The sequence below is a fragment of the Petaurus breviceps genome, unplaced genomic scaffold, assembly GCF_028583685.1.
Source record: "Petaurus breviceps papuanus isolate PSGF00001 unplaced genomic scaffold, PetGlider_PUasm1.0 129, whole genome shotgun sequence".
Classification (NCBI taxonomy): domain Eukaryota; kingdom Metazoa; phylum Chordata; class Mammalia; order Diprotodontia; family Petauridae; genus Petaurus; species Petaurus breviceps.
Genome location: NW_027185665.1, coordinates 3964986 through 3983552, shown reverse-complemented (window position 1 = coordinate 3983552; position 18567 = coordinate 3964986). Strand labels below are relative to the sequence as shown.

General features: G+C 42.0%; 1 protein-coding gene across 1 annotated transcript; it reads left to right on the top strand.

Moving 5' to 3' along the window:
• Positions 1 to 792: 792 nt before the first annotated feature.
• LOC138172917 (gastrin-releasing peptide-like) lies at positions 793 to 18250 on the top strand. Its single transcript, XM_069102766.1, has 3 exons — positions 793 to 1144; positions 12541 to 12794; positions 17893 to 18250. The coding sequence occupies exons 1-3, from the start codon at positions 1003 to 1005 to the stop codon at positions 17944 to 17946; spliced, it is 450 nt and encodes a 149-aa protein (XP_068958867.1). The 5' UTR covers positions 793 to 1002; the 3' UTR covers positions 17947 to 18250.
• Positions 18251 to 18567: the final 317 nt, after the last annotated feature.

Genomic DNA, 18567 nt, shown 5'->3' with positions numbered 1-18567 from the left:
TGTGTGTGTGTGTGTGTGTGTGTGTGTGTGTGTGTGTGTGTGTGTGTTCAGTATTTAGGAGCTGAGAACAGACCAGCAGGATAATTCTAAAAATCTGGCTGGGATTTACCAAACAAATGGAATATATTCAATTCAACTCAACAAGCACTTATTAAGCATATATTACGATATGCCCGTGTCTTACTGAGTTAGGAACAAAGGATGCAAAGACCAAAATGAATGCAGTCCTTACCTATCTGTGAATGGTGACCCATGGGAAGGGTTGACTGTATTCGCTGCTGGGTCATATTCCTCTCTGGCTTAAGGGGCCGGGGGCCAGTCGCACGGAAACAAAGGTGGGACGGTGTAGGGAAAGGTTTTTGGAGAGTTAGAAACAGTTGCTCAGAGCTCACAGCCCACTAAAAAAACCTCTAGGTTTCGTCGCCCAGAAGGTAAACGTGATGGGAATTTGGGGCGGGGGGTGAGAATGGAGGGATAGAGAATAGCTCTGTTGGGAGCTTTCCCTGGGGGTGGTGGGGAGTGAGGAATTTGTGAAGGGCCAAGAAGAGGGGTGGGGTGAACAGCAATGAAGGTGGAGGGTCCGAGTACCCGGTCAAACCCAAACTGGAGGAGAGTGAGTGTGGGGGGATAATGAGAAGAGGCTGGGGTGTGCGGCGTGGGTAATGAAACGCAAAGACTGGGAAGGGTGCTTTTCCGAGATGATAGCGGTAGCCTCCGCCTACTCTATTGGGAGACGTCAGTCTGCTGAAGTTGGTAGTTTAACTGCACCCCCTTCCACTTCCCCCCGCCCCGGATTTCCTTATAAATTCGGGTTACTAGCAGCAGCAGCAACTAGCGGCAGAGGCGGTGGTAGCAGCTCCTCCTCCTCTGGTCACCCTACGCTTCCCCTACCCCCAGCCACTGGTGGCAACCGAACACAGGATTCGAACTTGCCACCTGGACTCACCGCAGCGAACAGGAGATTCCAGATCTCTATCCCGGGGACCAGGCGGCGGCGCTACCATGAGGGGCTGCGAGATCTCCCTGGTCCTTTTGGCCCTGGTCCTCTACGAAGCGCCTTGGGGGACCGCGGCTCCCTTGCCATCAGGTGGCATGGGGAACCTGATGGCCAAGATATACCCGAGGGGGAACCACTGGGCTGTAGGTAAGTGTCCCAGGGCTGCACCCGCTTTTTTTCTCCTCCGGGGCTTCGACGCCTAGGGCTGTTTTACTCAGCCTGCCTGTTGAGTCCTCTCCCTCACACTCCGCATTCACTGTCCAACCAAGGCTGGGATTTGGACCCAATCCATGCACTTCTCCAGCGTACACATACTAACCCTTCCATTTAGACACTTGCCCCTGTTCATTCCGATTCTCAATAGCCTCCCCACCGGACTGTCCCTCCAAGCCTCTCAGGGATTCCAGTCGGTTCCTAGCCGACACGTGGCTACTCAAAAAGCTACCACCCTCCGAGACAACTTACCCGCGCCGGCTCACCACCTGCCTGTCGCTCGGGGCTGCCAGCCTCTGAGCCTAGATCCACACCTACGTGAGCGGGGAAATCAAGTAAAAGCCCCCTCGGGGTCTTCCCCCGAAATGGTTCTCCGCTTATCTGTCCACTTCTAGACTTTGGTGCACATGCTCCACTCCTCCCACGCCCCTCCCGCCCTGCCCCGACCCGACCCAGTACAACTTTAAGAGGTGGGCTCGGCCTGTCAAGGGGTCTGGATGCCTGCCCCTAGCCCCCCCAGTCGGCGGCGGCTCAAGTTTCGCTCTGGGCTCCTGGAGAGAGGCGATTCTTTAGCCGTGCGTTAAACCATTGGTAGGAAGCAAGAATAGATACCAAGGGCTCTGCAGCCAGGGCCGTGGGCTTTGCTACGTGGCTCTCTTTCTGAGTTTGGCTCTTTGCTGGTTGCCGTTCGGCGACATTTCCCATTTTCCCTCCTCCACCCCACCTCACCCCACCCCACCCCCACACCTCCCATCCCCAGTTTACAGAGTTTCTTTCTCGGGAAGATGTTCATCTTTTCCATGCCAAAGAACTCGTCCAGCGGCAGCTGGAATGGGGAGGGGGCCGCTGCCTCTTCTACTTTCAGAGGACTCCTGACTAGCCGTCGCCCTCTTCTCTCCCCTCCAAGCCTTTTCCCTCTGTTCATCCGAGGCTTCCTTTTCTTTCCTCCTTTACTGCCTGGAAAACGGGCTCGGGAAGCTGGGGTTTGTCTCTTTCCGCGTTGGGGGACCAGAGGATAGAGGGGGTCTGCGGGGTCCTCGAGAGGAAGCTTTGAGGTCTTTGTCTACTAAGTTCGCTCATTTTCCGTCCCAGTCCCCCAATGTTACCTTCACTGTCTCCTGGGTCCCCTAGAAAGAAGCAATTTCTTCAAAGGTAGCATGCCCGTTGTCCTCAGCCACCAAGTCTTCTCTACCTGTAAACCTGACCTCTTTAAAACTTAGCAGACAGGCTGGGAAGAAGTGGGAGGTCAGACACTTCCATTCAAATGCCACAGGGCTGAAGGCATCTGTGTTTCTTCCTACTTCAAAACAGTAACTGAGAAGATGGGAAATGCTGTTGTTTTATTGGGCTGTTCCCAAAGAATTTGGCTGAACCAAAGCAACCAAATTTCCCAGCTGCGGGTGGTTCAAGAACATCATCCCCCTGCCTCCAGGCCAGCTCTCTCTAGCGAGTAATGGGATAGTAAGATCTTACATTTAGACCTGCAAGGGTCCTTAGTGGTGATAGGTCCGGGGACAGTCAGCAAACTTTAAGTGTCTGCTTACGTGCAACGCACTGCTGAGCTCTGGTAAAAGTACCTGCTCTCGAGAAACTCACAATCTATTGGGGAAGACAATATGCAATAACTGTACAAACAAGCTATATACAGGATGAAGTGGAAATAATCAGCAGAGGGAAGGCGTTAGGACCAAAGAGGATCAAGAAAGGCTTCCTGGGGACGGAGGAGTTTGATTGAGACTTGAAGAGGCAGAGATGAGAAGGAAAGAGGAATTTCGTGCATGGGAAAATGTCCAGTCGTGTCGGGGTGTCTTGTTTGAGGAGCAGCAAGAAGAGGAAGAGGGATGTAAGGTGTAAGAAGCCTGGAAAGGAGGCGAGAGTTGGGCAGGCTTGATGACTTTGAACTAAAATCTAGAGGATTTTATATTTTATCGCTGCAGGTGAGGGGGAGTCGGCGGAGTTTATTGAGCGGCACCAAGGCATTTTAGGAAGATCCCTCTGGTAGCTGAATTGAGGATGCACTGGAGTGGGGAGAGACTTGTGGTGGGGAGACCAACGGGCTCTTGTAATAGACCAAGTGTGAGATGATAAGGATGCACTATGATGATGGCGGTGTTCGAGAGCGGGGATCTAGAGGAGGGAGAGATGGGGGTAGTAGAGAAGGAAGGGAGTTCTTGAAAAAGTTTTGTCACCAGCTGGTGTAAGTGTAAGGCTTATATTTCTTGGAGTATACATTTTTTGCATTTGTCTGGGTAGATGTTGTCCTTTTGCTATAAAATTCCATCTCCACAGCAAGACTATAGTGATTTGGGGACTTGGGAGTGCAAACATTTTTGGTAAACTTGTGACTTTGTCAGTCCAGAGAACTCCTGGGAAAAGCTTAGAAGTTTTCGAGTTGCTTGGGAACACTGAATGGTTAGTGCTGTAGCTACAGCAGGTATGTGTGTCAGAGGTAGGATTTCACCCACGTCTTCTTAAGGTTGACCCTTTCCGTTACACTGCCTCTGGACAATATGATTAACAGGTCACCTTTGAGCAGTACTTTACAGTTGTACAAAGTTGTGCCTTCCCAAAGTCCCTGTGAAGTAGGTAGGCTATGAATTCAGGTTTTGACTCTTGAATCAGTGGGCTTTCTACTACATCATATAACATTCCTGTAGCTACTCCTTCAATGGATTGTAGTGATGATCAAAAGGGTATAATGTATACAAAGGGCATTGTCAACCTTAAAATACTATGTAAATATCAACCACTGCTATTATATGTCTCTATTCCATGGAAAAGCATTATAAGCCTCAGTCTCCTTTGGGAATGGTGTTTCCATCCATTCCACTCCATTCAGAAACCAGGGAGGATTTGTGAAGCCTAGAGAAGGAAACATTTATAGAGAGGGAAGGAAGTTAGAGCTTTCTTCAAATAACTTTTGAGTCCTCAGGTACAGGAGAGAGCACAAGAGTCAGCACGATAGAGGAACGAGGCAGCTGGGTAGTGTGATGACTAGAGTGCTGGACCTGGAGTCAGGGAGACTTTAATCTTGCCTCAGACACTATTGTGACTCAGAGCCTCTCATTTTACAGATGAGGAAACTGAGGCCCCAAAAGGGAAAGTGACAGTTCAAGGTCACACAACTAATAAATAGTACAGGTGACTTTATCCCAGGTCTTCTAGTTCCAAACACAATGCACTTTTCAATGATAAATAATAATTGCATGACTCTGAACAAGTCACTTAACTTCTCAGCCTTAGTTTCTCCACACGTAAAGTAAAAATAATAATCATAACTACCTCATGGAGTTGTTGTGAGGACCACAGGAAATACCATATGTCATTTAGCCAGGTATCATTTATTAAACACCTACTATATGCCAGGCACCATGCTAACTTCTGGGGATACACAGGAAATCAAAAACCAATCTCTGTTTCCAAAGAGATCACAGTCTAATGGGGGCCACAACACTCAAACAACTAGGTACAGGTAAGATATGTACGGGATGTAATGGGAGGGAGAGGAGAAGAGCCAGTGAAAACACTGATCCAAGAACTGGAAGTGTTATATTTGAGGAACATCGATGCCATTGGCATGGGATCCCAGAGAATGGATGGAAACACCCCCAAAAGGGAGTGATGCTTATAATGCCTCTTTTCCAAAGAATAGAGATGAGCATTATAATAACAACAGTTGGTATTTACATAGAATTTTATGGTTTATGAAATACTTTGTATACATTTTCCTGGGGTATTTGGAGGGTAATAAAGTATTAGAAGACTAGGAATGCCCTAAGTCAGGAGTGGGGAACCTTTGGCCTCAAGGCCACATGTGGCCCTTTAGGCTCTCAAGTGCTGACTTTTAACTGAATCCAGCATGATTCCTCCACTTGAGGACCTAGAGGGCCACATGTGGTTCTTGAGGTCACAGGTTCCCCCCCCCTGACCTAGGTTATAGGGGGCTTTAAAAGGCAAACCATAAATTGTATATCTGATCCTGGAGGCAATAAGGAATTTAAGCACTTTTCGAGCCTTGAAGTGTTATGTGTGTAAATGCCTACTACTATTATGGTTGTTGTTACTATTATTATTATAGTTGAAGAATGCATCGGACTTAGAATTAGAAGACCTGGGATCGAGTCACTTGTGCTACATAACAACTTTGTGACCTTGGGCTGTCACTTTCCCTTGTTGGGGCTCAATTTCCTCATCTGTAAAATAAGAGGTTCTGACTGGGTGAACCAGTGCTGAAATTCTACATATTAGATTTGTTCTGTGTGGCCCTTAAGAGGACAAAAATGAGACTAATTGGTAGAAAGTACAAGAGTCAGCTTTGGATGGATATAAGGAAAAAATTTTTTATCATTTAAGCTGCCAAACAAAATAGAATGGTCTTTCTCCAGGGGTACTGTGTCCTCTGTCACTAGAGGTGTTAAGTAGAAGTCTACTTGATCCTCCAAGGATGACATTCTAAGGTTTCACATGATTCTATGACCAGTTGCTGAGAATGGAGTTAATCCACAGCTACAGGGAATGCCAACTTCCTAATTCATTTACTTCTGTGTCAGACCTACAGTTCAAGGCTTATTTGAGCTTGTAAAGATTCATTCCTGGGGACTCAAAAGACTAAGATTCCTTTAAATCCATCCCTAGAGTCTTTAAAATAATAGCAAAAAGGCTTTCTTGGGCTTTCCCATGGAGGAACTCTTTAAAATGCCCATCTCAAGGGCATCACTGAAGGCTGTTATATTTGGTGCTAAAGACTTCTTTGTTTTTCCTTTCCTGGTGTGTGTGTGTGTGTGTGTGTGTACATACACACACATACACACACCATATATAGACAAAGGAGATTGAGAGTAAACCTAGGAGAGGAGAAATACGTTTCTAATCTAACAGTGAGGTGCAAGAAAGCATGGTTTGTGTAGACCAGGCCTATGCTGAATATCTGAGGACACGAATGAGGAATGAGAATGGTGGTAAGGTTTTAAATTTAGGCCCCCAGATACAACGAGCAAATGCTACATCCTCCTTCATAATTTAGTTTTAATTGCATCAAACTGTAGCTATATATTGGTGTCCAGGAGGAAGTTGTCAGCACTTATTTGCAGATTTGTAAGTGAATTACTACTTCAATCTGAAAGAAGCATGATAGAGCAATCTTTAAACTGTTAATGGAGAACAAGTTTCCAGATTGAAAACATAATATGGCTTCATTTGGCTTTATATTTATAGAAATGTTTTGCTTCTGAATTGAAAAATGTACATCTGAGCCTGAAATTGGAGAAATACACCAGAGATTCCTTCTGATGCTCCTCGTTGATAGACTCTGTCATGGGACAAAGAAGCCTTGGACTCAGTCCAGAAAGACTTGTTTCCAAAGAACCCAACAGATTTTTGTTATGGTACTGTTTTTATCAGTAACATAGGCTGGTAGCATAGATTCTGCAGGTCAGGCTTGTCCCTAGCCCTGGCACTGGATGATGGTCCTTATCAAGTTGTTGATTGCAAGAATGTTTGTCCTCTAACAATTCCTCCATTTCACCCAGACAGTGAATGAAAAAATATCTATTAGGTTCTGCTTCCTATGTACAAAGAACTAGGAATACAAAGAGAGAAGCAAAGACAGCCCCTGCTTTTAAGGAGCTTATGTCCTAAGAGAAAGACCATACCTCTAGGTTTCAACTGCAAGTCCAACAGAAAAGGTTCCATGATCCTTGGGGTACAGTGGCAAAGCAGGTGGTCATGCATCATCTTGATGCTATTTCCACTAACAAAACCATATTCGTTTCTGATATTGAACCATTTGATGGCTCCAAGGATATCTGAATGATTCCTCCCCCACCCCCAGTAGTTGTGACTTCAGAAGAAGCAGGATCTGCAGCACCTACAGAGGTGGTTACCACATTACATCATCCCAAGGGTTGCTTTTGTGGATGATGGCTGTTGGACAAGGCTGGTGGTATTGCAAGAGGGAAGTGATTGCTATTCACAGGGCTCCTGAGCTCAGGGTTCTGCACTGCCTCTACCTTAGTTGGAAGGGAAGTGATGATCAAGATAGTGGCAGTAACTGGATTAGCTTGGCACATGCCACTTCTTGTCTCTTCTACAGGTGAGTTGCTGCTTTGTCTAGCTAAGCTGGTTTGCCTGCCCCATGGGTGGAAGGCAGTTGGTAAATATGGTGAGTCTCTTCTGCAGTGGGATTACTCCCCCTGATGATGGCAATGATGGCTGATTCAGAAGCAGAGCCAGTGGTCTATGTAGCACTACTATTCTTGAGGCTCTTGGTCTTAGCAACTAGCCTGCACTGACATCTTTCTGTTATGCAAAGTGAAGATGGCAAACTAAAGCTTTGTTGGAAATAGTTTCTTTTCTAATGCTGAATTCTTTATTTGTATAAAGTAGAATCATCTAATAAATGGTTTTTGGAGGAGAAACAAAGCTTATGTTATTGATACTGTGGAGACAATTGGATTTTTTTGACAGTAATGAAACCCAAAGGCACAAAAATAAGAAACCACAGTGTATTGTATTTAAGAAGGATTTATTATATACCATATAATGTAAACAAAGCTGGGGAAAAATCCAGAAGGGATATAAGTATTTGTGCATACCCATCAGGAACTATGATGATATGAGTTGTAAACTATCAGACTTATGGATAGGAGAAGAATTTATAAGGATGTGAGTCATTTCCCAATTGATAAATAGTAAAAGAATGTGAACAGGCAGTTTTTGGTTAAAGAAATCAAGACTATATATAGACATAAGACAAAAATGCTCTAAATCATTATGGATAGAGAGATTGAAATTGAAACAACTTTGAGATACTTCACACCTGTCAGATTGGCTAAAATGATAGAAGGGGGAAATGACATCTGTTGGAAGGGATATGGAAAAATTGGGACATTAATACACTGTTGGAGGTACCATGAACTGATCCAGCCATTTTGGAGAGAATTATATAACTGTATATATCCTTTGATTTAGCAATACCACTAATAGGTCTGTTTCCAAAGGTGATCAGGGAAAAAAAGAAGAACCTGTATGTTCTAAATTATTTATAGCAATTCTCTTTGTGATTGCAAAGAACTGGAAGTTGAGAGAATGACCAACAATTGGGGAATGGTTGAAAAAGTTGTCGTACATAATTGTGATGGATGGTACTATGCTCTAACAGATGATGAGTTGGTTGATTTTAGGAAAACATGTAAAGACTTGCATGAAATAATGAAGAGTGAAATGAGCAGAACCAAGAGAATGTTGTATACAATAACAGCAATATTCTTCAAAAATATTTGTGAATGACTAAGCTAGTCTGAGTATTATGAATATTCAAATCAACTACAAAGGGTATGCATAATATGGTTTATATATCTATCTATCTAGCTATGTCAAATAAGGGCCTTCTCAAACGGTGGGCAGTGTTGGGTATGGGAGGGAAACAGTTAAAAACTTAACATGTAATAAACAAATAAATAAAAATCATTTTTTAAAAGGGTTCTTTGTGGATCTTAAGGCACTAAATAAATATGAGCTGTTATTTACTTTTAAACTGGATTTTCAGATTTGTCAGTGAATTATAATACAATTCATATTGAACAAAAAAGCACAATAAAGCCATCTCAACTTGTTATTTTTCTTTTTCTTTTATATTTCTTTTATTGATATAGAGAACCAACCAGTAAGAAAATTTCCTTTAGCAATGAAGATTTATGACTTTTCTACAACTTATTGTCCTAGAGACTTGCTTGGGGCATTGAGAAGAAGCAACTTGCCCAGCATCAGAAAACCTAACCATGTCAGAAATAAGTCATAAACCCAGGTCTTTCCAGTTCTGATGCTTACTCTTTATCTCCTATGTGACATTACCTATCTTTATTGTTGATAGCAATTGTTATTTTCATCACTAAAACCATTTAATCTATTACACTCTTGGGAATGTTTGCAAAAACAATTCAGACTAAAGAAAATCTCTTATTTTTAAAGATCTTTAGAGAAGATAAGATATTCCAAGTTTCCTCTAACGCATTTCAGGCTCTTTTAGCTTTCACTGTTATGAAGTCTTTCTTGTAAACACTACACTTATGTTGACCAAGCTTGTTCTTCAAGAAGAGATGACAAAATGTACCTCCCTTCTTTCTGATGCCAGGCAGGTAAAGATTCTTGTGTTTCAGCCTCCCTGGATGGCATTGGACTATGAAAATCAAAAATAGTAAAAAAAATTATTGGAAGCCCCACCTATCCACCCCAAGAGCTGGAAGCTCTCATACAGCTTTGAATTCTTGGTGGCCCCATCTTCTCAGTTCTGCATAAAGCTAAATGGTACTCTGGTTTGTGAAAAGTCGTGTGGATTAATCCCTATTATGGATATCTTAACAATATCAAAATGAAGACACCTTAAAGAGCTTTCCTAGTCCAGAACTTTCATTTTATGCATGAGGAAGCTTGAGGTTTCACAAGGTGGAGCCCAAGTTCATCCAGCTCATCACAACACCCATTGTGTGGAATTCTGACTCAGGTCAATGTTCTTTTCCTTAAAACATGTTGATTTGGATTTGGAACTGTTGGATCCAAGTTCGCATCCTGGTTCATTGTTGCTGTTGCTGCTCAGTCATGTCCAACTCTTTGTGATCTCATTTGGGGTTTTCTTGGCAAAGATAATGGAGTTGTTTTCTGTTTCCTTCTCCAGCTCATTTTACAGATGAGAAGGCTGAGGCAAACAGGCTTAAATGACTGGCCCACACTGACACAGCTAAAAAAGTGTCAGACCAGATTTGAACTCGGGAAGATGAGTCTTCCTGACTTCAGGCCCAGCATTCTATCCATTATGTCCCAAATCTTGGTTTTACCATTTACTACCTATGTAACCTGAATAAATTAAATTCTCTTCTGGACTTCAGTTTTCTCATCTATAAATTAAGGGCTTGGAATAAGTGACTTCTAATATCCCTTTCAGATCTAGAGTTATTATTCTACAAACTTATTTCTAGGCACTAGACAACTTACAGTTTGTTTAGTTACGCTAGAAATCTGTGTGCCAGGAACTACTTAGGGAAGGACTAAACCTTGCCTTGGAGGTTGATATTCCACAGACTCCATCATCATATGACAAATTATGTCTCCTATGTAGGTGCCATGTGCAGATGTTGTCTCCCCTGGAGTATTGCAGAAAGTCGGGAACAGTCATTATCCTTTCCCAGACACTGCAATTTCTGCCATTTTTTCTTTATGAACTTACTGGAATTTTATTCGATGATCATGTGGAAGTAGTAGACATTTCTCTGTAAAAGAGGTCAGTGTCTTTAGCCAGGAGTGGTCGAATCACAAGGGTAGAAGGGTTTTTCAACTTGTGGTGGAGAATGACCTAGCAAACACTCAGTCCTGGTAGTGTTGTCTGCTTAAGTGAGGTTGACCCTGAAGCAATTCAAAACTGACATCACAAAGAGCTCTTCACTTGTGAGTCTGAAATCAGAAGCGTATTATGTTTCTAAATATTACCAGCCTGGCTGTGCTTGTGGAGCCCATTCCTGCATATCAAGAGCTTCAGCAAGTCCATTTAGGAAAGGAAATGACTTAATGCAAACACGTGTAGTGGCTCAGTCTATCAGCAGTCTGAAGCTTGAAAATGAGACTGAACATGGTATAATTATATTGACCCAAGCTTGTTCTTTTTTTTTTTTTTTGCTTTTTGGAGGGCAATTTGAGGTTAAATGACTTGCCCAAGGTCACACAGCTAGTTTTTGTGTTAAGTTTCTGAGGCAGGATTTGAACTCCGGTCCTGCTGACTCCCAAGCTTGTTCTTAAAGGTGAGATGACAAAATGCACTCTTCCTTTTTTGCAGAACTGGGAATGGGGGGGTGATTATAGGTGTAGAGCCTAACATGTACTGTCAAGCTTGGTTGATGTGTTGGGTTTTGTGATGGTTGGTTTTTATGAATTGCTTTTTGCATTTTTTCAAGCATTTATTAGGGGCTGTGCTAAAGTTCTTACAAAAATTCCCCCATTTTATCCATATACTATTCCTGGAAGGTAGGTGCCATTTTACTCATTTTATCATTTGTCAACATTTTATAATTGATCAAGTTGAGGCAGATAGGGATTAAGTGACTTACCCAAGAACACACAGCTAATAAGCATTTGAGGCTAGATTTGAACTCAAGTCTTCCTGAATCCAGGCTCAGTGCGCTCTATCCAGCTGTCATCTAGCTGACTCTTTTTATTTTTATTTTTTACAAGGGGCTGGCTTTCTGGGTAAGGGAGGAGGCATGGATTTATATAGAAATAAAGGTGTTAGAGGAATAAAAGATACCAATAAGAATATCAAAAATTGAAAATCTGAGTCTTGAATTCAATAACCCAGTTTGAGACTGTTTGATCTGCAACAAATCTCAGTCCTCACGCCTGGTAAATTTCCATCCATTCAGTGAATTGCCCACTTCATGGGAGCTTACCTCTCAAGCAGGTGTGCATTTGGGTTGAGGCTGGGCCTTAAACAGAGTGTGTCAAGAGTAAACTCTGCTGCTCTGCAGGAGGAAAGCTGTGGCCAAAGTGTTTTTGGGGAGGGGGTCCCTTCTCATTGTTACTTTCTTTAAAGTTGCTATTTGTGGGTGAAATTTTCCAAATTCACTTTCAGCTAAAGTTTCAGCACACTTTAAATGAAAAAATTCCTGTAACAATTTGGATAATGGAAACACAACTTTTCCTTTTCATCTCAAAGAAAAGCTTTGAGACTTAATCTCAGCAGTAATTAAAAAAACAGCTAGGGAAAACCTTCAGACAATGGTATTCTTAGTTGGGAATAGAACTCATTATAACATTGGAGAATTCTATAGTCAGAAGGGATCTTGGGGATTGTGTCATGCAAATAAAGAAATTGAGGCCTAGAGATGACTGGTCTAGGGTCTCACAGATACATGAAGGACCCTCAGAGGCAATGTGGTATAATGGAAAGAAGATGGGGTTTGGAGGCAGAGGACCTGGTTCTACTCTCTATGTGACCATGGGCAAGTCATTTAAACAGGTTTCAGTTTCCTCATTTGTAAGATGAGAGAATTATAGTTGAACTCTGAGGTCCCCTTCAGCTTTGAAGAGATGAACCAGTTTTAAGACCATGATCAGAACCCAGGTATCCTAATGCTTTGCCTGATCTTTTTCCCACAATGCCTCCCATATTTTGGCAGGGAGCCTTGGGAGGGAACAGTCAATAAAGATGCATCTCAGCGTATTTAAACATTGGTTTTATTTTCCATTTGACAGAGAATGGCCCCAAACAATCCCGTTTCTTTTCTTTCTCATTTCCCCACTATCTTTCGGCTAAGCGGTTGGTTCTCTAATTTTTCTCTTCTTAGGACACTTAATGGGAAAAAAGAGTGCTGGAGATTTCCCATATGCTTATGAAGGAGGAGACAAGATGCTATTTTCACCTGTGGTACCTGAGAGTTCCAAGTCACTCAGTGAATACCTGCAGTGGGAAAAAGTGGAGAAGAATTTACTGCCCCTGTTAGAAGGGAAGGGTAGCAGAAGCAGTCATCTTCTTCGGCACAGTGTCCTGGGCTACCGTCAGCCCGCTGGGGACTTAGGCAGTGATGACAGCACTAACGATGTGAGTAGAAAATGTGAAGGTGAAGACATGAAGTAGGCTTGTGTGTGATTGGTAGGGAGGCGAGGTGGGTGGGAAGGAAGTAGAGGGGGGTTGGGCTTTTTTTTCCATTGGGTGCTATATTAAGATTGAGGAAGATTGTGAACCACTGCTGGTTCACAGGATTCGGGATGCCATGTCGACTTCCTGTACTGCACCACACTGGGTTCACTCCTGGGGGGCATTATGTTCCCTTTTCTCACACTTTTCAGCTCCCTTCCTCAACCACAGGAATAAATTTGCCTAAGATTTTTCCAGAAAGGGGAGGACAAAGGTATTCAATATGAACCAATTATGGGACAGTTATTTTCACACAGTAATTATTCCTACACACAAAATAAATACTGAACATCATAAGACTCACTGAAGGCATTGAGAGAATGACTTAAAACAGTTATTTAACTTGTAACTATTCATAATCTTCTGGGAAGCTAATGCTTAAACCTCATATAATATACAAAGCAGTTAGAATTGCTAAGAAGATATTTGATGTTTCACCTTGGCCCTGCACTGTTCAAACAACTGGTACATGTTTTCTGGGGACAATCCTCTAGGGGCCACTCTTTCTAAGAGCACTGGAATAAATCTCTTTCAGCTTTGAACCAATGGGATCCAGAACCTCTGGACCTCCCAAACTCAAATCCTCTAAGCCAAGATATGTTCATTTTGGGATAAATATTCATTCCCTAAAGTCAGGAAAGAACAAACAAAGAAAAAAAAAGACAACTCAGGGTCCCAGGTACAAGCTTTACTAGTTGAATCCCCATGCATTAAATGCCATGGTTGCCATGATCCTGGGCCCTAATTTTCTCTTTTGTAGAATGAGGAGGTTAGACTAGATCACAGCTTTAAATTTGTAATCTGAGGGATTCATCAAAAATAATATAATTTTTAAAACCCCACCACTACTTTAGGAATAAATGAATTAGCACAAATGAGATTTTTCCATTGTCATCTGGAATAATCCAATATTTTGATGTAATCACAGTCTCTAATGAGGACAAAAAACATTAAGCTCATAACAGAAACCTCAATCCAGACATTATCTTCTATTTTTCTGATTGTGGATGGATGTGAACTAACAATGGACAGAACCATTCCTGTGGACTTATCCATTAAAGTGAAAAAGAGATTTCCAACGGATTTAGAACTAACCACAAGGTATCTTTATAAAGTAATGAGACTCATAAGCTTATCAGCCCTTCCACTTTCAAGTGATTATTGTCTCCTGCAAACGTCACCCTTGAGAGGTTGTACTCTTATTCAATTCAAATGTTCAAATTCAACCAATGTCTCTGCGTGCTAAGCACTAGGAAGACAAAGACAAATAGGAAACAGGACCTACGCTCAGGGAGCTTCTGTTCTACCAGTCATCATTTCTGGGCTGCTGCTGGTGCTCACAGTATTGTGGAAATGCCCGCTCTCAGAACTCCCTTGAGAATCTGGTAGAAGAGATGAGAAACATACACAGAGAAGTATGAGGCAAATTAGAACATGTAACAACGCCACAAATTAAACCAGAGGAGTACATTGGAAGCAAGAAAAGTACTGACTTTATAATTGCAATATTCCCCAGCTCGATCGCAGAACTTATGCACCAGACTTAGATCTAAATCGTTTTTTGGTCATTTCCCTGAAGTCAAAACTGTCCTCAAAGGGCGAATATTTGCCTGCACCAAAGCCATTCCAAAGAGTATGTCACTGGTTATGAAGTCAATTCTAAAAGAAAAATTCCAGAAGTGCTTTCAGCAATGGCAGCATTAGCAGATTAGTCATGTGACCTCTTCGGGTCAGCACCATGGATAGAGTGATGGTTCTGGAGTCAGGAGGACCTGAGTTCAAAATCTTAACGGAGACAACGCTCATTTGGATATCAAATTTTCACAAAAAACACTCAAGAACTAGTGTGTGGGATTTATAGGCAAACTTCATCATTTCTATTTCCTATTAAAGCAGGAAGAAGAAAGCATAAAAAAAAGTTTGAGAAGCTCATTCCCTTTATTCTACCATATGCCATATACTTGTTCCTGGATATATAAGTACCAAATCTTTTAAATTTTTTCTTAAAGGGGATTTTCTCTATATTTTAGTGCTTAGTTAAGGTAACATTGTCATTTCCTTTGTCATGATCATTTTCCACCTATTATGACCAGTGTACCTGCCAAACTGGTTACATATAAAGTTTCCCTATTCACAGAGAGGGCATACCCTGACCCACAGGCCTCCCTGTAAGAGTCAGCTGTGTCATGGTGGATAGAGCTGGGGTCAAGAAGACATGTGTCCAAGTTTGGTCTCTGACACATATTAGTTTGTGATCTTGGGCAAGTTACTCCTTCAGGCAGCTCTCTATTCTTAAAGGTCATTATAGGCCAGTTGTTTATCTCATTGGTTGAGAGAATTTCCACTGTAATAGTTCTTTTCAACAATGGAATCATAGATCTGGTCACCCTCCCAAAAAGGTATATTGGTGATCCCAGATGATGGTATAAAGAGGCTACAAAGTCACTGAGCATTTCTAAAGTTAAGTGTCGTTTTCCAATAGATCTACTCAGACATATTCAAGAAATGAAGAGCTTCAGATGAAAAATGATCTTTATTTTTGCATCAAAGGAAAATGTTCTCCCTTCTATCACAACATGCCTTGGTGCTGGCTGTCCCTGAGCTGCAGTCCATAATTTGGACTCTCTCTTCTTGTTTTTGATTACATACATATTTCCTCAGCTCTGGGAAAAAGAGCTGCCTACATTGTGCCCCCAGACTATAAAACAATGAATGTGTCATAGAGAACAAGGCTCAGGGGCCTTAATAGGCCTCTGCCAAGTCAATATTTCAGTAATCTTTACTTTCCTGCCAGCCTTCCACTTGTCACAGCTGATCAATTTAAGGCTAAAAGGAACCTCAAAGTCTGTCTGACCCAATCCTCTCCTTTTACAGATGAAGAAACTGAGGCCCAAGAACATGAAGCACTTTTCCCTGGGTTCCAAAGATATGAAGTGGCAGAGCCAAGATTTGAACCTGGGTGCTTTGGTTTCAATTTATACACTCCATCCAGGGTTTTGGAACTGCTTTTTAGTGGTCTCAGGAATGTGTCACTGAGTCCAACTTTGTTCTGGGGCCTTCTTTGTAATCCAAGATAATCTGAGCTTCCCATCGTGTCTAAGTGGGTCCTCAGAGAAATACCTTGAGCTTTGGCCTCTGGAGGCCATGGGTAGAAGAGTCTGGGCAGTACTCCTGGGGAAAGAATGGAGAGGAAGAGAACTGAGTTCTGTAGATTCACATTTGTCACATGCCCCGGCAGATTGACTCACTGAGTGATTTCCATTTATTTCTGTTTGAGGTGTTTGAAACCAGAATAGTTCTGATGACTAGAAAACTCAAAAGCAGCCAAGAATCATTCACATGCATATTGAGTGACCTGGTCATCCCATTGTAAAAAGTAGAATCAATTCTCTCAATTGAGAACATACTCACTTTTTTTTTTCACAGAAATCTAATTGAAAAATATTTTTTGTCGTAATATTTTATTCTCCCCAGTACCTGTAAAGACAACTTTATCATTCTTTTTTAAAATTTTGAGTTCCATATATTCTCTCTCCCTCCCTCACTTCCCCCGAAAGCATACTCACTTTTAATAATCATCCCCCTCTGAGAACCTGTGGATTCCTCCCACTCAGGGTCAGAGATCCAGAGCCAAAAGAAACCTTGGAGATTATTTCAGTCAACTTCCTCATTCTGTACATGAGAGAATCCAGAGGTGACTCAAGGTCACACAGCCAAGCTGGGATTTGAATTCAGATGTTCTGCCATCAAAACCAGTCCTTTTTTTTTTCACAGCATCACACCCAACAATAACTTTTTTTTTTTCAAAAAGAGGTCTGATTCAGAGGCCTTTGGCTTTGACAACCCTCTCTCTATGTGGTGTTCATGAATAGTATGGTTCTCTTTTTTCTTAGGCCAGACATGGAATCAACAGGACATTCACTTTGAGACAGTGATGGATTTCTGCTAATCTATCTATCCATTCTCCCTCAAATTGTCCCTCTTCATAACCAGTGGCGCACATGTGAAGATGAATGATTCTGATATTTGAAATATGGCCGGCAGGAGTTAGCGGTACAAGTTGTGATGGAAGAGAGAGGAAGTTAATTGGTCAATATGGGAATTGAACTCAGGACTTGGTCACCCTAGGCAAAACAGTCAAGCCATGGATTGTATAATAACATCACCTGGGATATCCATCCTTTATCTACTTGTTGCTAACATATTAATTGGCAGTCAGGAAGCCTGAATTGCTTGAGTATCTTAGGAAGAGTAATGCAGGCATGGCTGGCAGGTGCTTTTTCATCTAAATGGATGAAGTATTCTTTAGAAACAAGGTAGTATTTTCCCATTATAACTACCCATCCTTTCTTCAGTATAGTTAATCTTAGCCAGCTACAACCAAAACATAAAAACCCAAGTGAGTTCTTGTTCCCAGTTGTCTTAGCCACTGTGGTCCTCAATAAGAAGTCAAAGAATTCTTTCCTTCTGGCTAGGTAGTACGGCGTGGTGAAAATGACCCTAGATTTGAAGTAAGAAGACCTGCATTCGAATTCTACCTCCGCCTTCTGCTGAGAGTTCACGTACTCTACTTGTGTGACTTGGGGCCAGTCGTTTGTCCCCTGTAGGCCTGGGATTCCTCGTGTGTAAAATAGGGATGAACCACGTGATCTCTTGGGTTTCTTTGATTAGAGACCATCCAGTTGAAGCCCTTCATTTTACATACAAGGAATCTGAGGCCTTGGGAAATGAGCTACTTGCCCCAGGTCACAAAGGTAGAAAGCAGCAGAGTCAGGATTTGAATCCAGGACCTCTGGCTCCAAATCTAGAGTTCTTTACATTGCATCACAACATCTTTTACCTAGGATCCTATGAAGAAAAAGGATTTATCTTTTAGTTGAGGTGACAGATAGATACCCAGTATCTATTTCTTGCTAGTAGATTCCCAGAATTTGACTTTATGATTGACAATAATGTTCATTAAACACTGCTCTCTTCCTGTCTTCCTTTTCTTGTCTTCAAGATGCTGGAATCCTTACTTCAGGTTCTCAACATGAAGGAAAGCGTCCTGAGCTGAACTGGCGATGGCCTCCGACTGTGGTCTGCGAGCACTGATTGTATCAGATGACCATGTCCTTTGCTTTGTGTAAAAAAGATGTCTTCTGAGCAAATCTCATTGCTATTCTTGTATCATTCCATCTTGAGTAAATCCATGTTTTTCAAGCAATATTTTTTTAACTGCTTTGCTGTCAATAATTGTTGCGGAAGGATCTTCTGATCTTTATATTTCCCCAATCTTGTTAATCTCTTTGTCCTTTAGATTTGAGACTCCTGATATGTTAACATTCACAATAAAAATTAAAATTCTTTTGAAAAGGCAAGTTAATTCTATTGCTTTGGTCCAGAAATGGAGAAGTCCCATGCAACAGAGATTACATTTGTCAAGTTGTTTGATGATTGGTTAACAGGTTGGTCAATTTCATGCTAATCCTCAATATTTTCAGCCACTCACCTAGCACTTACAAGACCCAACAGTCTGCTTTGCAATCACTTCTCAGCCTTATATCCTCTTCTGCTTTAGACCATCCCAACCGACTTAATAGAAACACACCAAAGTTGGATAGGCTGGTATTAGTTGCTGAATATTAACTAGACAATTTACCTCCTAAGCTATGATAGTTGTCATTAAGTATCTGAA

What these genes read in the sequence shown, in the direction of transcription:
- LOC138172917 (XM_069102766.1), top strand. Translation starts at nt 1,003, where the DNA reads ATGAGGGGCTGCGAGATCTCCCTGGTCCTTTTGGCCCTGGTCCTCTAC. An exon ending in GGGGAACCACTGGGCTGTAG is followed by an intron (nt 1,145 to 12,540) that starts GTAAGTGTCCCA and finishes TTCTCTTCTTAG; the next exon opens with GACACTTAATGGGAAAAAAG. An exon ending in GTGATGACAGCACTAACGAT is followed by an intron (nt 12,795 to 17,892) that starts GTGAGTAGAAAA and finishes CTTGTCTTCAAG; the next exon opens with ATGCTGGAATCCTTACTTCA.